The sequence below is a fragment of the Lissotriton vulgaris genome, chromosome 4_1 (assembly GCF_964263255.1).
Source record: "Lissotriton vulgaris chromosome 4_1, aLisVul1.2, whole genome shotgun sequence".
Lineage (NCBI taxonomy): Eukaryota > Metazoa > Chordata > Amphibia > Caudata > Salamandridae > Lissotriton > Lissotriton vulgaris.
Window position 1 is genome coordinate 350,873,545 of NC_141691.1, and position 25,185 is coordinate 350,898,729.

At 46.6% G+C, this 25,185-nt stretch overlaps 1 protein-coding gene across 1 annotated transcript; it reads right to left on the reverse strand.

Annotated features, from left to right (window-relative positions):
- Nucleotides 1–4,589: 4,589 nt before the first annotated feature.
- LOC147718739 (uncharacterized) lies at nucleotides 4,590–23,214 on the reverse strand. Its single transcript, XM_086967232.1, has 2 exons — nucleotides 23,117–23,214; nucleotides 4,590–5,412 (listed from the first exon to the last, which is right to left on the reverse strand). Exons 1-2 carry the CDS (start codon nucleotides 23,212–23,214, stop codon nucleotides 4,590–4,592), a joined length of 921 nt encoding a protein of 306 aa, XP_086823358.1.
- Nucleotides 23,215–25,185: the final 1,971 nt, after the last annotated feature.

Genomic DNA, 25,185 nt, shown 5'->3' on the forward strand with positions numbered 1-25,185 from the left:
AGTAATTGCAGTGATGATATCAAGCAAAAAATTGCTATTTACATGTAAAAAATAAAAAAGAAGCAAATAAAGGTTCATGCCATTTTTAAATTTCTAGACTTGTGTATTCTTCCATTTTAGGTATTAAAGGGTTAAACCTATGAGGTTGGGGCGGGGGCCATAGGGGGGCAGTCTTATCTGGAGCAGCCCAGCCACCTCCTAAGTAAATACCCTCTAGACAGGGGGACAGGGATGGGGGTGCAACAACTGGTGCAAGAGAGTCAGGCCTCAGTGGGAGGCCAATCGTTTAATTACACAATAACCTATGCAGGCTCTCTTCCCTCCCACCCATTCATGCTGCACATATCACTGTGCCCCTGGCAGCCAACGACCCAGCATGGAGGCCTGGCAGGGGGTGGCTGAGGACAATGAGAGCTTCTGGGAGCAGAGGCCCACTTTCCCCTGTGGCAGGCCTCCACTCCACCAGGCGCCAAAACGGAAACATGCTGCCAATTGCCACGGCATTAAAAAACCCCTTTATTCTTTTATATTCAATCAATGTAGACACAAACACAGGCACCTTTTATGCTGGCAGGCGGCTGTCAAATAGCACTGCGTGAGTTGGTCTTAAACTGTATTTAAATGCTAGACTTTACAAGCAAAGTTGAATGATGTTGCTATGGGTCAATTTAAGAAAAGTCTAATTATGTTGGCCCCAGTAAATTTTAAAGGCAAGATTTGGTTCTCAACCCACAACCCAAGCAGATAGAGTACCCCGTCTCCCTTCTGAGAATGTATTATCCAAAATAAACATTTAAATGGCCTGCCAGTGTCATCTTGCTTCACCTGCGTACATAAAAATTGATTTGTGAGGCTGCCAAGAAAAAAGCGCAAATTAATGCTGCACGTGGATGGTGGGGTTTTAGGCCTTAATTTTAGGAATTTAGGAAAGGGCCAAGTCCAACAGTGGTTATGTGTACAGTGACAACAAGCATGCTGTTCGTAATGGCTAATGGACCATGTTGTGCATGATGTACATGGTTGTGTATGTGTTCTGTTGCTTGCTACACACAGCGTGCAGCCTATTGCTGCTGACGCAGTGTGTCCTGTGCCCCGCTTGGCATTATGGTGACTCGTCCTGTGGCCGTGATGTTTGGTGACTGTTCACACATTTTCATGCAGTGACCCATGGGTGACCAGCCACTCCACGCTCACATACACATCTCCCTTATTGCCTTGCAAGAATCCTTGTGTTGTGTGCCTGTTTAGCATGTTCTATCGCCCCTTCTGCCGTCATGTGTTCACTCCTCCTGGCTGCAGCATCCCCAGCCACAAAGGTGCACCATGTGGCCCAATCCAGCCACACACACACCTATGAGATACTCCTCCATCCATCCATCCATCCAATATTGAAGCATGCCGCAGCTTGTCTGTGCCACTGTTGCACAACCGCCATGACAAAGGCAGGTCCGTTAGTATCTACAACATGCACACTGCATGACACTCAGCTCACTTGATGACACATGTGAAAATCGTTTAGCTAGCAAGTCCATCCCCTTTTTAATAGTGGTGGCCGATTGTCTTTGCCTATCATAGTGTTTCCAGGTGCACACACACTTTAGTTTCACCTTAATTGATATGAGGGCATATAGTGGTTGTTTATTTGTGCACAATATTTATATTAGTTAGGGTATGACTATTTGTATTTTCCTTTTCGTTCTTTACTCACACGAAGAGAGAGTGGACGATGATGAGAGGTTTCTAAACTGGAAATTGTCTGTCAGGAACCCCCTCGGGTGTTGCTACTGTGAGGAACTCTCTCTTTGCTCAGTTCATTTTCAATTTGTAGAGTGGGATCAGACCTTGGTGGAATTTTTATGTAAATGTGAAACACACCATGACCCTTTAGATTTGTGTCAAGGTACACATCTGAAGCAGTAGTATAAATTGCCCATGTAACTCTGACATTTGTCGTAAGGAATTTGGTGTGAGGTGGTTTAGGCCTTTTTCTTGTTGAACAGTGTCTGAATGTGGGGTGGCATTTTCCCTTTGTTCCCCCTTGTGCTCCTTTTGAAGGAATAGGTATTAGTATACAAGGGAACCCGTAAAAATGGCCAAGGATCACGGGTAGAACTACTTATTTTTATTTTACAAAGGTCCTAGGTTTTAGTGATACTTAGAGAAATAATTTTCACAGGCTCGAGATAAAGACTGTGTTTTTCCTTCTTCAGTGTCCAGCCGGACCTAGAAGCGTTTATTTGGAAAACAATTTTTAGTATAGGCAGAGTAGGGCGAGACAAGTCGCACATTGGTAACTGGGCACAAGCCTGTACCTAGTCAGAGGAAGACAATACAAGGGAAAAAGAAAAAGAGTTTACAGGCAAACAAGGAGAGCAGGGTGGCTTATAATGCAATGCAAACAATTTTTGAATAAGCACAAACCCACAGTCACTGCCGTGAAAATTGCAAATCATGAAACGAGCAGTACTGCAAAACAGTCAACGAACGTTTCGATCCCTATCTCCAACAATATAGTGGGATCATCTTCAGGACTAAAATGAGCTTTGCCTGATTGGTCGAGTGAGCCACGAGCGAGGCAAGGTGGGCCGGACGTGGCTGAAGACACTTCAGTAGGCAATTAGGTTCCGATGTAGCTGATGCCGGGTTTACCGTTTCCGCCTAGCAATTTTGTGCGCTGCGTTAGAGAAGATATTGGTATCAACCCAGTTTGGTTGGTTCAATTTAGACCGTTGAAGCCTAGCATCTCTAGCGTGGGCTTGACGGGGAACTTCAATTGAAGTTTAGCCGTAAAATGCGGTTTGTGATCTCCGCAGGGCGCTCAATAGCGTGGGCCTTTTCCGTGCGAGCCGTAATATGCTCGTAGTGGGGCCGCAATGGGTTCCCGTCTGGAGGCTTAATGGCCTAGTGCTTCTGTCCACAGCCGAACTAAAATCCCAGTGTGTGGATGGCTAAAGTTTGCAGGACACTGTGGCATTTGAATACATTTGACCTCACAAATGTATTTGAATCTGGGTACATACAAATACTTCAATACATTTTCTTCTAGTTAGATTTATTTTTGGCTCTTGTGCGTGTAGTGTAGTTCCCATTTTCCCTATAGGCCCTGCGCATTGGAATAACATAAACAGCAGTGTAGACGTAGGACTGCGGTCTTCTAGGTCTCTACTGACTATGTTAGACTTAATTTAGGTATGCGCCAGCTAGCTCAGAGGTCACTGGAAACTTTCTTGACTGAATAGGAAGTGATCAGCTTCCCTGGCTCATACAAGAAGGGATTCAGCTTCCGACAACCGCATAAACATGACAACTTTGCTCCTCAGAATAAGAGTCAATCTCTAGAGTCGTGTGAAACAATAGACAGCTATTTCACTCAGTCAGTTGTGCAGATTTACTTTCACCAGAGTGCATAGAATGGAGAGACGGGCGTTTTCAATAAAAGATATTAGTCTTCCTTCTCATGCAAGAGAAATAAATTGCCACAATTGCAAGACTTGTTATTATGAAAAGTGCGTACAGTAAAAGGAGTATTACGAAATATTACTGTAAAAGCATTGATATGGTTTCTTAGCAATAAGATAGTTAAAATGAATAAAATATATGCATTCATATATACATTGGCTAACGACCTCAACTGGTTCTTCTAACTACGCCTACCCGGGTGTACCTGACCTAAGCCTAATACATGGGAGGGAGAAAGTAAGTAGCAGTTTAAGTTAAGTTGGTTTTGCCAAGAGTTTGTTTCAAGAATTCTCTCTAAGGGTTTAGTCAGCACCGTACCTCTGGAATAGAATGCAAGAGGTATGGTATCTACTTCTTAGGACCCGATATCCCAGTTACCCGCAAGGGTAGGCTGGAAACGCCGGAGCTGGATTTACTCGGCAGGAGAAAAAGACAGCGTCTTTCTCAGCGGGTCAAGGAGGAGGGGCAGCGTCCGTGGGCTTCTCGCATCTGCTGGGCTCTCTGTAAGGGGACAGCTGTTCTGCTCCAGTATTCACCACCACCGTGTGCTTGCTTAAGGCACTGTTGGTATATTTATACCTGAAAGGTGCCGAGTTTGACGTAAGTTTTTGGACATAAGGCGTCAATAAAGATGTCACTAAGAACTGGTCGTTCTTACAGTGCTCGCAGGAGTTCTATTACTAATCAAAACAAAGCAAGCTGGGCTTTCCCAGGTTGCTGGGGGTTTGGTATGTCGAAAGAACTCGGTGTGTTATCTAGGAATCTAAGGAAGTGGCTTTTGCTGTGTCAAGGACTGTCATGGACTGCAGAGGCGAGTTACTGAAATATGGCTCTGATTCTTATGCCATTATAGGGATATGTATTAATTATAGCCGTATAGGGGCATGAGGTCACAATATTGATCGGGGTCCTAGATAAAACACATCAGTGAGTAGGTGCTGTACAACAAGGGGGGAATCCAAAGTTCACAGCTGGAGATGTGATGCCTTACAGTATGAGTCAACAGAGTCCAGGCCACAGTGCTTGGCATCATTGGGCACACTGTGGGAAAGTCCAAAAGTCAATCGGGTGATGCTGTTGCCCACGAAGGCAAGATACCAGACCAGGTGACCTGGGAGTTGTGCATGGCCCTATGCCTCTCCACGTGTGGACCGTGGACAACCCACCTTCCTTGGAGGACCCTCACGTGCAGGCCTTGACGATGCATGGAATTCTCCGTCTGACAATTCCTCCTCCTCCTCCCTCCCTGTGCCTGTTGTTGGTCTTTGCCTAGATGTGACTGGCCTTGTGACACAGGGAGGGCGCTGCATGTTGACAGCGATCAGACGGAGTGAATGGTTAATTTCCCTATGCGCTGTCAGGAGCTCATCCAGTCTTGCCTCCATCCGTCCCTGGTGTTGTTCTTGACTGGCATGTAGCTGGGCCTGCTGATCTGTCATTTTGTTGAGGGCCTCCACTACCAGGCTGAACTCCCTGGTGTCCCGCCGGTATACATCCATGATGTCTCTAAGTTCGGCCATACCGGGCCCTGCAGCTGGGTGGTCAGGTTCTCGCCTCAACCTTGCGCCACTCCCACCACCCCTAACCACACGAGCCGGGCCTGCGTTTTTGGGCACATCATGTCGATGAGTGCTGGCAGTGGAGGTGTTGTCTGCCACCTCATGGGTGCCCGGCGAACCATGTCCCTCATTGTCAGACTGGCTCTTTTGTGGATCATGGGCAGGGCTCCGAGCTGTCTGCTGGGATGTGGCAGGAATGGGTGTGGTGATTGGCACAGATGTATCTGTTCCACCTGCTGCAGGGGTTTGGGATCCAGAGGGGCCTGGTTGGTTGGGGTCATCCACAGTGTGTTGAGAGGGCTCGCTGACGGTGGGGTCAGTCCCGTGCTGAGCCTGGGACTGGGATCCATCTCCCCCCTGGTTGGGGGTAGTTTCCACATGTTCACCTGTGGGTCTGAGAGACAAACACTGTTAATGCACTATCATGCAACATCCATATTTAATATACATTGTCGTTAGCAATGTTCTCCCTGCTTTGGATTGTTGAAATTGTTCACTTGTGTATGTGTGTGTTGTGCGGTGAGATTGACATGTGCTCATGGGTGCTTGCCATGTTGGGTACGGTTGACGATGACTGTCACAGCCATTGCTGTCAAGTCAAGTCAAGTCATGGAATTTGTATAGCGCACTACATACCCATAGGGTTTCAAGGCGCTTAGGAAGGGGAGGAGGATTACTTGTCAAATATCCACGTTTTAAGTTGCTTTCTGAATGCTAGGTGGTTCTGGGTAAGGCGGAGGTGAGCGGGGAGTGAGTTCCATGTTTTAGCAGCCAGGTATGAAAAGGATCTGCCTCCCATGGTGGTCTTGTTGATGCGAGGTACAGTGGCGAGGGCTTGGCTGGAAGAACGTAGTTGGCGGGAGGGGGTGTAGAAGGACAGTCGTGAGTTGAGGCAATCTGGTCCGATGTCGTAGAGTGATTTGTGTGCGTGGGTAAGCAGACGGAAAGTGATCCTCTTATCGACGGGTAGCCAGTGGAGGTCTTTAAGGTGACCAGAGATGTGTTCGTTGCGTGGGATGTCTAATATGAGCCTGGCTGAGGCGTTTTGGATTCGTTGGAGTTTCTTCTGGAGTTTTGCGGTGGTACCTGCGTAGAGGGTGTTTCCGTAGTCCAGTCGGCTCGTGACCAGAGCGTGGGTGACTGTTTTCCTTGTTTCGGAGGGGATCCAGCGAAATGTTTTTCTGAGCATGCGAAGAATGTTGAAGCAGGAAGAGGATACGGCGTTGACTTGTCTGTTCATTGAGAGTGAAGAATCCAGGATGACACCTAGGTTCCGTGCGTGGTCTGTCGGGATGGGTGCTTTTACGAGGGCTTCTGGCCACCAGGAGTCGTCCCATGCAGAAGGGGATGTACCTAAGATGAGGACTTCTGTTTTGTCCGAGTTCAGTTTCAGACGGCTTTGTTTCATCCATTCGGCAACTTCTTTCATTCCTTCGTGTAGGTTAGTTTTGGCGGTGCTGGGGTCATTGGTGAGGGAAAGGATCAGTTGAGTGTCGTCCGCGTAAGAGATGATGTTGAGGTTGTGTTGGCGTGCGATGGCCGCGAGGGGGCTCATGTATACGTTGAAGAGGGTGGGACTGAGCGAGGATCCTTGTGGTACGCCGCAGATGACTTCAGAGGCCTCGGACTTGAATGGAGGAAGGCGGACTCTCTGGGTTCTTCCAGTGAGGAACGAGGTGATCCATTCAAGTGCTTTTCCTTGGATTCCGATGTTATTGAGGCGTTGTAAAAGGGTGCTGTGGCAGACTGTGTCGAAAGCTGCAGAGAGGTCAAGGAGGATGAGGGCGACTGTGTCTCCATTGTCCAGTAGAGTTCGAATGTCGTCTGTTGCTGCGATGAGGGCGGTCTCAGTGCTGTGTTTTGCTCGGAAGCCAGATTGAGAGGAGTCGAGGGATTTGTTGGCTTCGAGGAAGGCGGCGAGCTGGTTGTTGACAGCTTTCTCGATGACTTTGGCCGGGAATGGGAGAAGCGAGATGGGGCGGTAATTTTTGAGTTCGGTGGGGTCTGCTGTTGGTTTTTTCAGAAGGGCGGTGAGTTCAGCGTGTTTCCAGTCTTCCGGGAAGGTGGCGGAGTTGAGGGAGCAGTTGATGACGTCTCGGAGGTGTGGTGCTATGACGGAGTCTGCTTTGTTGAAGATGTGGTGAGGACATGGGTCTGTGGGGGATCCTGAGTGGATGGAATTCATCAGGCGGATGGTGTCCTCAGTAGAGATTGGGTTCCAGTCGGTAAGGGTGTTCACGGGGGGGAGATGATCAGCAGATGGTGGGGTGGGTTGGTTTCCGGGTTGGTTGTCAAAGCTGTTGTGGATGTCTGCAATCTTGTTGTGGAAAAATGAGGCTAGGGAGTCGCAGAGGATTTGAGAGGGGGTGATGTCGTTGGAGTTGGCCGAGGGATTGGAAAATTCCTTGACGATGTTGAAAAGTTCCTTGCTGTTGTGGGCGTTGTTGTCAAGTCGATCCTTGAATGCTGTTTTCTTGGCTTTTCGGATCAATTGGTGGTGAGTGCGGGTGGCGCATTTGAAGGCGTCCTTGGTGCTGGTGGTTGGGTCTTTTTTCCAGGCCTTTTCAAGGGAGCGGCAGAGTTTCTTGGACTTCTTGAGATCATCGTTGAACCATGAGGCCTTCTTGCTGCCAGGTTTGCTTTGACGATTTTTCAGTGGTGCTAAGGTGTCGGCGGTGTTGGATAACCATAGGGTGAGGTTGGCGGTGGCTTCGTTGGTGTTAGAAGAGAGGGCTGGGGAGTTTCGAAGGAGCGATGCGGAGATTTGGTCCGTGGTGATTTTGTTCCAGTTTCTTTGCAGGGTAGGTTGGAGGTGGATGTTGGGTTTTGGTTTGTTGTAGGTGAAGTGAACGCAGCTGTGGTCGGTCCAGAGGAGGTCTGTGGTGTGGCTGAAGGAGACATGGTTGCTGGATGTGAAGATGGGGTCGAGTGTGTGACCTGCGATGTGGGTGGGGGAAGTGACTAGTTGTTTAAGTCCGAGGTTGGCGAGGTTGTCCACAAGGGTGGCGGTGTTGCGGTCGTTGATCTTTTCAAGGTGAAAGTTGAGGTCTCCCAGAAGGATGTAGTCTTTGGAGGGGAGCGCGTGTGGAGTGATGAAGTCCGTGATGTCTTCACTGAATTTAGCTCGGGGTCCTGGTGGTCTGTAGAGGAGGGTGCCTCTGAGTGTGGTCTTGGGGTCGATGTGTATTTGGAAGTGGAGGTGTTCGGAGTTGGCGAGGTTGGTGTCAGAGCTGGTTGAGATGCGGATGGATTTCTTATGGACGGTAGCGATCCCTCCTCCTGTGTGGCTGGTACGGTCTTTGCGAGTGATCTTATAGTCTTCAGGGATGGCAATGGTGATGTCTGGTGCGGAGGAAGCGTTCATCCATGTTTCCGTTAGGAAGGCGATGTCCGGAGAGATGGTGTCTAGTAGATTCCATAGGTCAATGGCGTGTCTGTGGACCGATCGGGTGTTGAGAAGGATGCATTGTAGGTGGTTGGGGTCGGGGATCTGTGATGTGGTCGTGGCGGAGCTGTTGACGGTGCCGCTGAATTTGCAGGAGTAGCAAGAGAAAGGTCCATGGGTGTGTCCAGGAGCGGCTTGGACGCAGTTGGGGGCGCGACCGGGGTCAAGGGCTAGGAGGGTGGCGGCATCGTAGGTAATGCGGGAGGGCTGGGCAGCGCGGGGGGCAGGGGGTCTGGCGCTGGGCGCGGTCCAGGCGCGGACGGGCGTAGACGGGCTTACCTTTGGCGCACCTTCGGCGTGTCCGTAGCGCGTGGACGCTGCGCGTTGGGACATCTGACATTAATGGACAGTGGAGGGGGCGGAGCGTGGGAGGGTCAGCAGCTGGGAGGCGGTAGCGGGGAGGAGGGGCAGGGAAAACAACAACAGCAAACAAGATGGAGGTGAGAGGGGAGGCGAGGCAGGGGCAGTAGGTCGCCTGGGACAGCGAAAATTAATACTATAATATACGATGCTGCCAGGTGGCCAAATAGAAATATGCATTACCTTGTCAATACCTAGGTCCATGGTGCTACTTGAGTGCATCCACATTATCACAAAGCTGTGGCAACAGCATTGTGTGAGAGTCACAATGGACTTGTGATTCAGCACTGTGCTTTATTTGTTTGGATACATCATCAGATCAGTATTTTTTAGGTTGTGTTACATGACGATTGTGACAGTGGTGCACTCCATTGTCTGTCCCCAGGGGATCCGTTTCTGTAAGGGGTGTGTGTGATAGGCCATGCTAGTACTTTGAGTGTGATTGTCAACAGGGCGTCCCTCGTGGTGTGTCTGTCCCCCCATGAAGCATGCTGCCATGATAGTCGTTCTGAGTTCCTGTGCAGGATATCTGACCTTGTCCTGGTGTTAGTGTTTGAACTGGTCACAGGAGGTCCTTGTGCTGCCTACACCAGGGCCCAGTGCCAGCTATCTTGTCAGTACTTTCACACTCCCTGTGCAGCCTCATACCATACACCTTGCACACTCTCACCTTCCCCCTTGCAGCCTTCTGCCACTCCCGTTGCACACCCCCCATACTGTTAGGCACTGCTGGGAGTCATGGCCACACACCCCCACAACCCCCCCCCTACTGTTAGGCACTGCTGGGAGTCATGGCCACACACCCCGACAACCCCCCTACTGTTAGGCACTGCTGGGAGTCATGGCCACAACCCCTCCTACTGTTAGGCACTGCTGGGAGTCATGGCCATCCCCCCCACAACCCCCCTACTGTTAGGCACTGCTGGGAGGCATGGCCACAAAGCCCCTACTGTTAGGCACTGCTGGGAGTCATGGCCACAACCCCCCCCACAACCCCCCCTACTGTTAGGCACTGCTGAGAGTCATGGCCACACACCCCCACAACCCCCCTACTGTTAGGCACTGCTGGGAGTCATGACCACCCCCCACAACCCTCCCCTACTGTTAGGCACTGCTGGGAGTCATGGCCACACCCCCCCACAACCCCCCCTACTGTTAGGCACTGCTGGGAGTCATGGCCACAACCCCCCTACTGTTAGGCACTGCTGGGAGTCATGGCCACACCCCCCCACAACCCCCCTACTGTTAGGCACTGCTGGAAGTCATGGCCACACCCCCCCACAACCCCCCCCCCCACTGTTAGGCACTGCTGGGAGTCATAGCCACACCCCCCACAACCCCCCCCTACTGTTAGGCACTGCTGGGAGTCATGGCCACACCCCCCCACAACCCTCCCTACTGTTAGGCACTGCTGGGAGTCATGGCCACACCCCCCCACAACCCCCCTACAGTTAGGCACTGCTGGGAGTCATGGCCACACACCCCCACAACCCCCCCCTACTGTAAGCCACTGCTGGGAGTCATGGCCGCCCCCCCACATACTGTTAGGCACGGCTGGGAGTCATGGCCACACCCTACAACAACCCCCCCTACTGTTAGGCACTGCTGGGAGTCTTGGCCACCTCCCTACTGTTAGGCACTGCTGGGAGTCATGGCCACCCCCCCCCCACAACCTCCCCTACTGTTAGGCACTGCTGGGAGACATGGCCACAACCCCCCTACTGTTAGGCACTGCTGGGAGTCATGGCCACACCCCCCCACAACCCCCTACTGTTAGGCACTGCTGGGAGTCATGGCAACACCCCCCCACAACCCCCACTACTGTTAGGCACTGCTGAGAGTCATGGCCACACCCCCCACAACCCCCCCTACTGTTAGGAACTGCTGAGAGTCATGACCACCCCCCCACAACCCTCCCCTACTGTTAGGCACTGCTGGGAGTCATGGCCACACACCTCCACAACCCCCCCTACTGTTAGGCACTGCTGGGAGTCATGGTCACACCCCCCACAGCCCCCACTACTGTTAGGCACTGCTGGGAGTCATGGCCACAACCCCCCTACTGTTAGGCACTGCTGGGAGTCATGGCCACACCCCCCACAACTCCCCTACTGTTAGGCACTGCTGGGAGTCATGGCCACAACCCCCTTACTGTCAGGCACTGCTGGGAGTCATGGCCACACACCCCCACAACCCCCCACTGTTAGGCACTGCTGGGAGTCATGGCCACACCCCCCCCACACCTCCCCTACTGTTGGGCACTGCTGGGAGTCATGGCTACCCCCACCTACTTTTAGTCACTGCTGGGAGTCATGGCCACACCCCCCCACAACCTCCCCTACTGTTAGGCACTGCTGGTAGTCATGGCCACACACCCCACAACCCCCCCTACTGATAGGCACTGCTGGTAGTCATGGCCACACACCCCCACAAGCCCCCCTGCTGTTAGGCAGTGCTGGGAGTCATAGCCACACCCCCCACAACCCCCCTACTGTTAGGCAGTGCTGGGAGTCATGGCCACCCCCCCCCCACAACCCCCCTACTGTTAGGCACTGCTGGGAGTCATGGCCACACACCCCCACAACCCTGCCTACAGTTAGGCACTGCTGGGAGTCATGGCCACAACCCCCCTACTGTTAGGCACTGCTGGGAGTCATTGCCACACCACCCCACACCCCCCTCTACTGTTAGGCACTGCTGGGAGTCATCGCCACACACTCCCACAACCCCCCTACTGTTAGGCACTGCTGGGAGTCATGGCCACGCCCCCCCACAACCCCCCCTACTGTTAGGCAGTGCTGGGAGTCATGGCCACACCCCCCCACAACCCTCCTACTGTTAGGCACTGCTGGGAGTCATGGTCACACACCCCCACAACCCCCCCTACTGTTAGGCACTGCTGGGAGTCATGGCCACACCCCCACAACCTCCCCCTACTGTTAGGCACTGCTGGGAGTCATGGCCACATCCCCAACAACCCCCCTACTGTTAGGCACTGCTGGGAGTCATGGCCACCCCCCCTACTGTTAGGCACTCCTGGGAGTCATGGCCACACCCCCACATACTGTTAGGCACTGCTGGGAGTCATGGCCACCCCCCCTACTGTTAGGCACTGCTGGGAGTCATGGCCGCCCCCCACATACTGTTAGGCACTGCTGGGAGTCATGGCTACCCCCCTACTGTTAGGCACTGCTGGGAGTCATTGCCACACCACCCCACACCCCCCTCTACTGTTAGGCACTGCTGGGAGTCATGTCCACACCCCCCCACAACCCCCCTACTGTTAGGCACTGCTGGGAGTCATGCCACAACCCCCCTACTGTTAGGCACTGCTGGGAGTCATGGCCACACACCCCCACAACCCCCCTACTGTTAGGCACTGCTGGGAGTCATGGCCACCCCCCCACACCCCCCCTACTGTTAGGCACTGCTGGGAGTTATGGCCACACCCCCCCACAACCTCCCCCTACTCTTAGGCACTGCTGGAAGTCATGGCCACACCCCCCTACTGTTAGGCACTGCTGGGAGTCATGCCCCCCCTACTGTTAGGCACTGCTGGGAGTCATGGCCACATCCCCGACAACCTCCCTACTGTTAGGCACTGCTGGGAGTCATGGCCACACCCTCCTAATGTTGGGCACTGCTGGGAGTCATGGCCACACCCCCCACATACTGTTAGGCACTGCTGGGAGTCATGGCCACACCCCCCACATATCCCCTACTGTTAGACACTGCTGGGAGTCATGGCCACACCTCCCCCTACTGTTAGGCACTGCTGGGAGTCATGGCCGGCCCCCACATACTGCTAGGCACTGCTGGAAGTCATGGCCACACCCTCCCCTACTGGTAGGCACTGCTGGGAGTCATGGCCACACCCCCTACTGTTAGGCACTGCTGGGAGTCATGGCCACACCCCTCCACACCCCCATACTGTTAGGCACTGCTGGGAGTCCCCCATGTTACATGAATTGTTTGTATACTCACCAGGCTCAACGGCTCCTTCGATTCCGTGAACTCCCACCGGTGGTAGCAGGGCTATGACTTTCTCCTCCCAGGGATGGTATTGTGCAGGTCTGCGGGGAGGGCCACCTCCAGTGTGATGAGCGTTGGCATAGACCTCATCCATCTTGCGCTTCACCATCCTCCGCAGATGATACCACCTGTTCTGGCAAACCACCCTGGTGCGCCTGATGGGTGCAACAGCATTGACCCTCTCGACGATCCTCTCCCACAGGCGTGTCTTTTCAGCTATGCTGGTCTGTCTGACCAATGCACCAAAGCTGTGGAAAAACTCTGATGACTTCATCTGTAAGGATCTCCATCTCCGGGTTAGTGAACTTTGGATTCTTTGGTGTGGTCATGGTGTGGGGTGTATGTGATTGGGGGGTGATGGTGTGTATGGCTGATGGTGTGTGGGTCTGATTGTGAAGGGGGTGGTGTCTGTGAATGAGATGGGTGTATGTGTGAAGGTGTATGGCTGCAGTTGTTGGTGTGCTGTCAGTGTCTTTGCCCAAATAGGTTGGTTGCAAAGGATGATGGGTCATAGGTGTGGCACCTTTTATTGGTTCATTTGTGGGTGTGGCTTATTTTGATTTTTTGGTGGGTGTGTTATTAGGGGTGGTTGTGACTTGGGCCCTCTGTTTGGATGTGGGCAGGACATCGTTTTCCTATGGTGTGTACACTGTAGACTTGTTTTGTTGGGTGTGCTGGCAGTTACGTTTGTTTTTCAGGCCCGGGGTACGTGTACGCTTGATTGTGGGGTGTGCGAGTCATATTTGTTTGTGCGGCTGGCAGTTACGGTCATTTTTCGGGCCCGGGGTACGTGTACGCTTGATTGTGGGATGTGCGAGTCGTATTTGTTGGTGCGGCTGGAAGTTACGGTCGCTTTTCGGTCCCGGGGTACGTGTATGCTTGATTGTGGGGTGTGCAAGTCATATTTATGGTGTGGCTGGCAGTTACGGTTGTTTTTCGGGCCCGGGGTACATGTACGCTTGATTGTGGGGTATGCGAGTCGTATTTGTTGGTGCGGCTGGCAGTTACGGTCATTTTTCGGGCCCGGGGTATGTGTACGCTTGATTGTGGGGTGTGCGAGTCGTATTTGTTGGTGCGGCTGGTAGTTACGGTCATTTTTCGGGCCTGGGGTATGTGTACGCTTGATTGTGGGGTGTGCAAGTCGTATTTGTTGGTGCGGCTGTCAGTTACGGTCATTTTTTCGGGCCCGGGGTACGTGTACGCTTGATTGTGGGGTGTGCGAGTCGTATTTGTTGGTGCTGCTCGCTCATACGCGATGTTTTCCATACGAACGGTGCTTTAAGCGGGACTACGATTGCCCGTACAAATCGCGTACTTGATCCCTGGTCTGGATCGTACTTGTTAGTTCGTACGGCATGTTTACAAATCATACGGTTGGAGTTCCGACGACATTTCGTACGGGTATTCGATTGTGGTTCATACGTGTCGCTGATATTCGGACGTATTTTCAGAATTCGGATCGTACTATCCAATTCGGACGGACTTTTGTCATTCGTACGGAGACGGCTACGAATACGAATCGTACGACGGATTTTTATCCCGAATGGGAATCGAGCCCAATATGTCTAGCTTCATAGTGTGAACAATCTTAGAGAATAATGCTCGTTTTTTTGCATCATTAAGACCACAAATGTTCAATGAACTTAAAATAAGTTTACCCTGCCCCATCAACACTTAAAAGAAGACTTAAACCCCACTGTATCTTTTCCCAAATTTGTTGTCCAATATGCTGCACAACACCACCATTACACCATTTTAAAGCCACAACTGCAATGAATATCCACAACCAAAAATTAAGTGAACATGGCCATAACCCCCTCTCCCCACACACCCAGCACCCCTGCCTAACAGGCCACCCACCCTCTCCCATCCCACCCCTACAAACCCCTTAAGTGGCAACAGGACCTAGGTCCTTGTGATGGAATGAGCCAATGGCCAAAACATAAACTTCCAACATATTCTAATACATTAAGACACATTATGTACATTTTTTTAATATAATGATTTAAAAGTCACCTTCTTCTTCAAAAAAATAAATGTACTCTTAATTAGCGTTTTCCATAAAAGGAAAACAAATATTAAACTAAGAAAAAATTTGAAAATAACCAATAGAAATGCAACACATATAAATAAACCAATCACCTTCAAGAAACAATTTGAAATATACTATATAAACACATGAAAATAACTCTTCTACTACACCTTAAACCAAAGCATTGAAGGAAGGAGAAACTCCGCCGGATTTTCTACATAATCAAAGACAGAAGAAACCTAAAGCCTACTACACTTCTGAAAAAGTAAGTAGATTACCATTTCTAACTAAACTGCTTAATTAAACTACAACACTAATTTTTGTTCACTCAATAAACTTACTAACTTATATATTTTATCTCTTTATATGTCCACTACAGATATTACTCCAAACAACAAAAAAAAGATTGTACATTGCAAAAAAAACTCACTAACAAAGTAAGTATACCATAAAAAGACTTTCTAAAATATTAGTTAAATGCTATTCAAAACCCAATATATGCTAAACCCCCCAAAAAAACATTTAGACTTTTTAAATGTTTTAATAACCTTTATAAATTAAAACTATCTGATATACTTTTTCCTTATAAATTTTTTCCAGATTTGTAACACATCACAATGACTGAAGGGGATTTTATCATCTCAGAAAGGGAAATTCCTATTGTGTTACATGGGTTACGTATATACCCAAGAAAAGCAGACAGGTCTTAAAGTGAACTAGAAGTGTTCAAAATATTATTCAAACAAATGCTATGGTGACGCAACAACAATAGAAACAACTGTACTATATACTAGAGAGCACAATCACCCACCCAATATCTATGAAATAGAAGTAAGATCAACACTTGAAAATATAAAAGAATTAAGTATCACCCACAATGATGAACCTTTTATTTTTTTTTATAATAAAAGTAAAGAAAAAAGAATCATAATGTTTGCTACAGCCAACAATATAACTAAACTCCAACAATGCCAAACATGGATGATGAATGGCACCTTTACAATATGCCCCAAGCCATTCTACCAGCTTTACACAATCCGTGGACAATATCACACCAGTTGCATACCTTTTATCTATGCACTATTACCTAACAAACAAAATACAACATATAATGAAATTTTAGGAAAAATAAAACAAGAATGCAACAATTTTTTCCGTCAAAGAAGTATCATAGACTTTGAACAAGCCATGATAAATTCCATTCTTAAACTGTACCCCATACATCTATCCAAGGATGTTATTTTCATCTAAACCAATGTCTATGGAGACATTTACAAAAATCTGCACTATGGGGCTGATTCTGATGCAGGTTGGAAATGCTTCCCGACTGAATCGGGTTGGAAATGGTTTCCAACCACTCGGATTGGGACAGTCCTACCGACGGAGTACAATGCATCCGAAAGCTTCCTGATACGATTTGGTTGGACTCCCATCGATTTGGAAGGAGCAAATGCTATTAGGAGGCCTTCCTAACCGCATCAGAATCAGGCCCTAGGTGGGAAAGCTTTACAACCCGTATCAGAATCAGGCCAAAAGTGTAGAATATGCCACAAATATTACTTTTGCACATCAAATAAAACTTCTAAAAGCCCTAGCTTATGCACCAGTGACAGATGTTGCAGAGCATTACAATCTTTTAATTGACAGTCAATTCTACCATCAAAATGAGCAAAAGTTATCTCCCCTCCTAGATTATTTTGAGGATAACTAGGTGGGGAGATTACACAGATCAGGACATAGACGTCAGCTAAAGTTCCAAATACCTTGGTGGAATGTATATCTAACTAAATTCAACCAAGAGGCTAAAACTAACAACGCAGTCGAGGGCTGGCATAATGCCTTCTTAACTTCTACTGGACGAACCACTCCAACACTACAAAAACTATTACTTTCCATACAAAAGAAACAAAGTTTCTAAGAATTAAGAATGCAACAATCTGTCTTACAACTAAAACCAAAACTATCTAGACAAACTAATCAAATGTATCAGTACCTGCAACAACAGGTACAGCTATACCCTTCAACAAGAGGACTTGAGTACTTAAATATAATAGTTAAAAATTTCCTCTAAACAATTTAAACAAATTACTACACAATTCTACTAAAACAACTATCAGAATAAAAACAAAGCATTTTAATAAATAAATACATTAATAATTTTGTCTAATATATATGAATAATTTCTATATACATATATTTAGACAAAATACTTAAACAGCAAAACAACTACACAACAACAATAATAAAACTACAATATTTTCCCACCCACAGTTAAAATATTTAAATAGACTTACCTGTCTTGTTGCTCCAATACGAAAATTACACAGCTTCCAAATAAATCCAGATAGCTCACAATACATAGATAGCAAAGGTAAACCAAAATAAAATGCACAAATACAACTGTATTCCAAAACAAATGCTCTAGGCAAAAAAACGACAATCCATTAACCATAAAAATCCTGAAAAATAGTAAAAAGATAAATAACCACTCCTGGAAAACTGAACAATAAAGGTAGTGTTAAATAAATATTAGTTAAAACAACTAATACACTCTTTCTTTAAAAAAAACCCACAATCTTCGGTAAATGAAAACATCTTCTGCGTAAAACCTACCAAACAAAAACTAACATTCCTACCCACACAAAAATAAATGTAATGCACCTAAAAACATCACTACAAACATTATTCAAACACTATGAAACTTGAACACATATAAATAACAAAACACTAACTAGGCCGCAAACACGGAATACAAAGTAAATTATAAAAACGTAAATAAAACATTACAAACATCCCAACTTCTAAAACATTACTCCACACACACTAATTACAACACTACCACTTCCAAAAAACACTTAAAATAGTTTAATAATAAAGAAAATACCTCTTACCTTCTCAAATGCGAAGCAGCTCCCAACCGCGACCTAGATTCAGCCCAAATAACCCAAAACAACAGCGAGAGGTTACTAAATTAAGGCCCAAACAAACATGGCAACTAAAAAAATAACAAATAAATGTCCAAACTATTTATCTAATATTACACATTACTTTAGAAATTACTGTAGCATTTTAGTAAAATACTAAAAAATAATACCTGTTTATTTTATATATCACAACATTGTTTTATATTATGTAAATTACATTAATAAATATAATACATTAATTATATTTATTAATATATTAATACAAATGTATATATATAATACAAAAAATATGTGAACATTATATTATTTATATATTGTATCTAAAACATATTAGAATCGTAAATAAAATAAGCAACTGTTATTATATGTAAAGCGAATTAATATTGATTAATTAATATTAATATTGATAATAAAATATATTATTCTTGTATTTGAAAATCATACTATTTTATTATGATTTTAAATGTATTCTAAAAATATGAACAGTATATTATATGAATAAACATTTTTCAAAATGTATGACAGTTGTGAAATTGTGAAAAATAACAAACATTGTTTAACATTTTTTTCTGTAAATATATTAATGTATAAAATATACCTTACAAAAATTGATATCCATTATACTACATTTCTTATGATGATACAATTGTAAAATACAAATTATTTTATTAGTACATTTTTGTTTCAATTGTTTAATTGTTAAAATATACCTACTAATAAAAATTATTTTCTCTGTTATAAATATTCTTCCCTACAACTATATAAATATGTAATATTTTACTTTGTACTGTTTATCACAAAAATTACAATTTGCATTCTCCTGTTATTTCTATATTTTATATAATAAAAACTATTAAAACAACAATATTTGTCATTTTTTACAACATTTTTATTGATATCACATTAAGGGGCTGATTCTGATGCGGGTTGGAAATGCTTCCCGACCGAATCGGGTTGGAAATGGTTTCCGACCCACTCGGATCGGGAGAGTCCGACCGACCAAGTACGATGCATCCGGATGCTTCCAGATACGATTTCGTTGAGCCCATGTTCCTAACAGCATCATAATTGGGCACTGGGTCGCTCCCGATCCTATTTGGAAGGAGCAAATGCCATTAGGAGGCCTTCCTAACCGCATCAGAATCAGGCCCTGGGTGGGAATGCTTTCCAACCCACATCAGAATCGGGCCCTAAATGTTCAGAATAAAATATAACCTACCCAAATGTTATTTTTAAATAACATTATCATGTTATATGAAATAAAACTTATTTTTCTGTTCCTTTTCAACTCTATAGTGAATTATAATAACTGCTGTTTCATAAACTTAATTAAATTACTACTCTTACTCCACTCTATATTTAATTGGGGTAGATGCTGGACACTGGCCTTAATACATTTACTAATCCCTCTCCAGTCTATATTTAATTAGGGTAGGTGCTGGACACTGAATTTAATTAATTTACTATTCCCACTCCAGTCTATATTTAATTAGGGTAGATGCTGGACACTAAACTTAATTAATTTAATATTCCCTCTTCAATCTATATTTAATTAGGGTAGGTGCTGGACACTGAACTTAATTAATGTAATATTCACACTTCAGTCTAACTTTAATTAGGGTAGGTGCTGGACACTGTACCTAATTAATTTAATATTCCCACTCCAGTCTATATTTATTAGGGTACATGCTGGACACTGAACTTAATTATTTAATATTCCCACTCCAGTCTATATTTAATTAGGGTAGGTGCTGGACACCAAACTGAAATAATTTAATATTCCCACTCCAGTCTATATTGAATAAGGATATGTACTGGACACTGACCTTAATTCATTTACTAATCCCACTCCAGTCTACATTTAATTAGGGTAGGTTCTGGACACTGAACTTAATTAATTTAATATTCCCACTCTAGTCTATATTTAATTAGGGTAGGTGCAGGACACTGAACTTAATTAATTTACGATTCCCACTCCAGTCTATATTTAATTAGGGTAAGTGCTGGATACAGAATTTAATAAATTTACTTTTCCCACTCCAATGTATATTTAAGTACAAAAAGTGCTGGACACTAGCCTTAATTAATTTACTATTCCCACTCCAGTCTATATTTATTTAGGGTAGATGCTGGACACTGAACTTAATGAATTAAATATTCCCACTTCAGTCTATATTTAATTAAGATAGGTGCTGGACACTGACCTTAATTAATTTACTATTCCCACTCCAGTCTACATTTAATTAGGGTAGGTGCTGGATACTGACCTTAATTAATTTAATATTCCCACTCCAGTCTATATTTAATAGGGGTAGGTGCTGGACACTGGCCTTAATTAATTTACTATTCCCACTCCAATATATATTTAATTAGGGTAGTTGCTGGACACTAAACTTAATTAATATACTATTCCCAATCTAGTCTATATTTGATAGGAGTATGTGCTGGACACTGACCTTAAATAAATAACTATTCAGACTCCAACATATATTTAATTATGGTATTTGCAAGATAATACACTTAATATATGTACTATTCTCAATCCAGTATTCAATGTAAATAATATATATTTTTTTAAGATCACCACTGTTATCCTCTATTAACTCTACATCCCATTAAAATATGTAAAATTCAAATGTAAAAAAATAAATAGTTTTAATATATTTTTAAAACATTAAACTACATTTTTTAATTTTTATTAAATTAACTAAAATATCCCATATTACCACAACTCATAAATATAATTATAAAACATTTAAAATATTTCTAAATTGTTTAATATTTTTTCTCAAAATTAAATGTTATTTTAACTGCACATTTAGATATACTCGCCAACATTATCCCCTATAAACCCAACATCACACTCATAAATTAGAAATTTCGAAAAAAAAATTTTTTTTTTTTTTTATTCAAATCATTTTTATGGAGAATAACAAAGGACAAACAATACAGTACAACAAAGGAAGAAATGATGATGACAGTAAACATATCACTTATCTCATTAAAGCAGCAGCATGACGACAATAATAGAGAATTATACAGGGATGATAGTAAGCAAAATAAAACTAAAATGACTAGGCAATAAAGAAACATCAATGACAATGGTAATATGGTGATAATGATGACATTACAGATTGGAAAAACCAAAATTATTCTTTATATTTATTTATAAATGTAAATAAATGTATACAATTTATAACAAAATTATTCAAAAAACTAAACACACTTATCCGATATTAACACAACATAACACTCATAAATTAAAATTTCTAATTCATAGTAATTTTGTTTTAAATTGTAATTATTCTTTAAAATTTAAAAAATAATTTAAATGTTTTATGAAACTCTCCCCACCCTTATCCCCTATTAATAGAACTTACCACTCATAAATAAAAAATTTACATAAAAATTTCTATTTTTAATTTATTACTTAATTTATTTAAATTAATTAAATTTTTTAAAATACTAACCATACTTATCCAATATTAACATAAAATCAAGCTCATAAATGTAAATTTATATATTTTTTTAATTTAAATTTTTTAATTTAAAAATAACAATTATTGGGCGTGGCCAAGATGGCGGCAGAGTAAGACGTGTTTCCCTGTCCCGCCGGCGCCGTCTGACAATAGCTTTGTTCATCTTCCCTCCTGATGCCCATCTGAGCTGGAAGTTGGGTTCCACGGAGCGTACTGCCAACCTGACACCGGCAGTGTGCTTCTTTCTCTGCTGGGAGGTGACATTTTGCTTTTACTGGGTGGTCTGGCCCCGGCCTTGCTGCGGCCCGGTGGGCCTAGTGAAGCGAGGCTGCTGTGGCGATCCTTTCCTGCGGTTTAGGAGGGCGCAAGATGACGCTGCTGAGGAGGCGACTTTGCGGGCTGCGCAGCAGCACCCTTTGCGGAACGGAGGAGGATTGGAGATGGCAGTGGGGCCTGCACTGCAACCACCATTTTGTTGCGTGGCAATTTTGGCCCGTGCCGGGCACAGGGCCGGGTGCACCGGAGGCCCTGTGACATCTGTCTAGTCTGTGCCATGAGGTGGGCCGGCTGTGAGCAGTGATCAGGCACGGGTGTGAGCAGTGATCGTACCCCCAGTGTGCGAGACGCTGCTCCCTCACCGCGGCTGAGAGGGGCTGAGGTGCTCGATGCCCGTAAGAACCAGAGGTGAGAAGCGGAGGGGCTGCAGTCACTGGGTCCTAGAACTCGGTCTGCAAGTCGACAGTGTGGGGCTTAGCTGGCGGAGGGAAAGTGGGGCCTTACTAGAAGCTTGGAGCTCGTTGTGTTGCCTGTGGCGGCCCGTGCGCTCCCCCGGCCCCCCGCCTGGCTTAGAGGCAGTGTCAGGCGTCATGTGGTGAGAGCTGGGCCGGAGAGTGTAACTGGCGCTGAGGATGTCCCCTGCCTGAGGAGCGGTGGTGGCTGTGGGCCTACCCCCTCCGTCGGTGTAATCATTGCTTGGGCCTTGCTGGGAGTCTGTGGCCTGGGGGCAGCGGGCCTGTCTTCGTCCCACAAATTGTTGGGCGGTGGAGGCTCTCCCTCTAGAGATGCATCTTGTATGTGGAGGAGTGCTGCTAAGGCATTCTGCTCTTTGTGGAGACTGCTGACCTGCTTCTATGTATGTGTAGGCGGGGGCGTCATGAGATAGAGAACGAGTGTCTGGCCCCCCGGTAGGGATACTCGGACCATGTATTGGCGGTCGGTGGGTGTTGTGTGCCCCGGCAGAGGTGAGGCGGTGACGGTGGGGGGGCCCTACTGCAGTGGATGGTGCTCCCCTGGCTTAGGGTCTCCATACCCCCCAATATAGAGTGTTTAATGGGCCAGATCTCCTCCTGTCCATCTTGCCATTGTAGTGTGGCTCACTGGTTAGAGGCGGCAGACCCGAGAGCAGAGGAAGGCCCGGGACCAGGGTTCGATTCCCGGCGCGGCAGGTTTCTGGACCAGGGTCAGCGGACTCGATAATTCTCTCGCCTCGGTGCCCACTCTGATCAGCGTTCACACTCGGCAACTCTGGGCATTAGCTTGCCTCATCTTCACTAACGGCCCCACCAGACCGCCGGGGATGCCTAGTCTCACCCTGGAGATACCCATTAAGGGACCATCTCTCAGGGAAGCCAGGAAGGGTTTCGCAGAGGTCGAAGCGCCTTGGGACCCTCCGGGTAAGTAGTGCGCTATATAAATGCCTATACAATACAATACAATTGACTGAGGGGTGACTTAGGCGCAAGGATCAGTAGGGGCCTTCAACGAACTGGTGGAGGCCCTAATTGGCGGTTTCTGGCTTGCGTGGCAGTGCCTAGATGGGGAGATACCTGGGAGTGGAGAAGATCGTGGGGGCTCCACCTCCCGCTCTGGATGTAATCCCCTCAGTGAGAATAGGGCTCTGACGCTGCTGCAAATTGAGGGTCATGCTGGCTGGGTTGTACTGACCTCTACTCTTTTGCTTGCTAGCTGTAGCTCTGGTTCCGGGCTCCGCCAGGAGTGGGCCCAGCCAGCGCTTCCTGAAGGGCTGATCTTGCCTGGGACTTGCTCACACGTTGATACAAGTAGGCCTCTGCCCTAGACAACATGTCCTCCTACAGGAATAGGAAAGACAAGCATCTGAAAGATCTCCTACAGAAATCGGTAGGTCAGTCCACCTCTCAGGCAGACGCCAAATCGCCGCAACCCGAGGACAATGATGTACCAGCAACCAAAGCTTTTATGATTCAACTGTTCTCTGCCAATAAGGAGGACATTCAGGAGCTCCGCTATCAACTCTCTTCCGACCTGCGGGAGGTGCGGCAAGATGTGGACACCATTGGGGAGCGGGTAGCTAACTTGGAGGAACACACCCTGGGACGTGAGAACGATCTCCATCAGTTCCAGTAAGATGTCCTTTACCTCACGGAGCAAAATCTAGATCTCCAGGCCCACGCGGTGGAAAATCACTCCCGCCGTAACAATATCAGGATTCGGGCGGTTCCTTGGAAGGGGGAAAGAGATAACCTACGTGAGTATGTCAGCGCACTTTTCCATCAGCTTCTGGGAGAAGACGAGGACCAAGACATACAGATGGATCGTGTCCACCGTGTTGGCTTACCAAGGAGCGCAAAGGCTCCCCCACCGGACATACTGGTGTGTGTCCAACTTAAGGAGCAAAGGCCACGACCTCAACCCGGTACAGTTTCGGGCCATCAGCCAGCACTGTTTCAGGATTTAGCTGCCTCCACCCTTATAGAACGTAAGGACTTTAAGCCCATCACTACCCACCTGCTCAAGCAAGGCATCCCCTACTCATGGGCCCACCCGTTCTGGCTTATCTTTAAGCTTCATGGCAAGCTTCTGCAGCGTTGTTCTCTGGATGCCGCCTACGATGCCCTAGGGTTGGAATGGTTCTCTTCTCAGTCTGGGAACACCGGAACTCCTCAGAGACGGTGCAGGCGCCTCTACGACTAGCAGTATGTCGGAAAAGCTCCTGAACCTTTGAAACCAGATGCATCTACTAGTATGCTAGAAAGGGTGGCGGCTGTATAATCTGTGGCGCAGGTGACGGATAACACCGGCATCCCTTGAGCTACACACGAATGGAATCAGGTGGGCCCTTTTCCGGCGCCGGAGGCGGGAGATATTCTGTGGAGGTGTTGTACCATCGTTCAACCCTTGTCTGGTGGATTTGTCCTGTATCAGGCGTGCTACATAAATCAGAATGGTGCCATATTTCCCTAAATGTTTGATCCATGAGACAGACTGTTGTCCCTGTGCAAGACTTCTGAGTTTCTTTCCTTGTTATGTCCTCTTGCATTATGGTTTAGGGAATGGGGTTTTGTTGGGGTTTTGGGGTTACTTTGGGGGCTCCGCATCAGTTCTCAGGCAGGTGTGGTGGGTGTATGGTTCGCAGTCACTGCATGCTTATTTGTCTTGTACCTATGATCTTGGGTGACTAACTGGCTACTACTTCTCTATGGGTAGAGACTTGAAGGTTGTGAGTCTGAATGTCAGAGGGCTGAACAGGCCTGTCAAGTACTCGACCATCCTTTCCCTCTTGGAAAATGCTGAGAGGGATGTGTGTCTGCTTCAGGAGACCCATCTCCTCACCAAGGATACTAAATGGATGAGAGACAAGAGCTTCCCGCTGCAATTGTGGTTGTGGTCCGCGGGTCCGGCCAAAAAGCTTGGGGTGGCAATCCTTTTTAGCGCATGCGCACATTGCAAAGTACTATCCCAGGTGGCGAAAATTAAGGGTAGATTCCGGGCAGAGTTCATCGCGCTTGCAGCATTATTCACACGGCTACGTAAAGATAAGCGCACAGAGCTAGAGAGGGAGGTGGGAGCCCTAGAAGCAGTACACAAACGGACAGGGGCTCCAAGGGTTTGGAGGGAGCTGGAAGCGAAGCAGCGC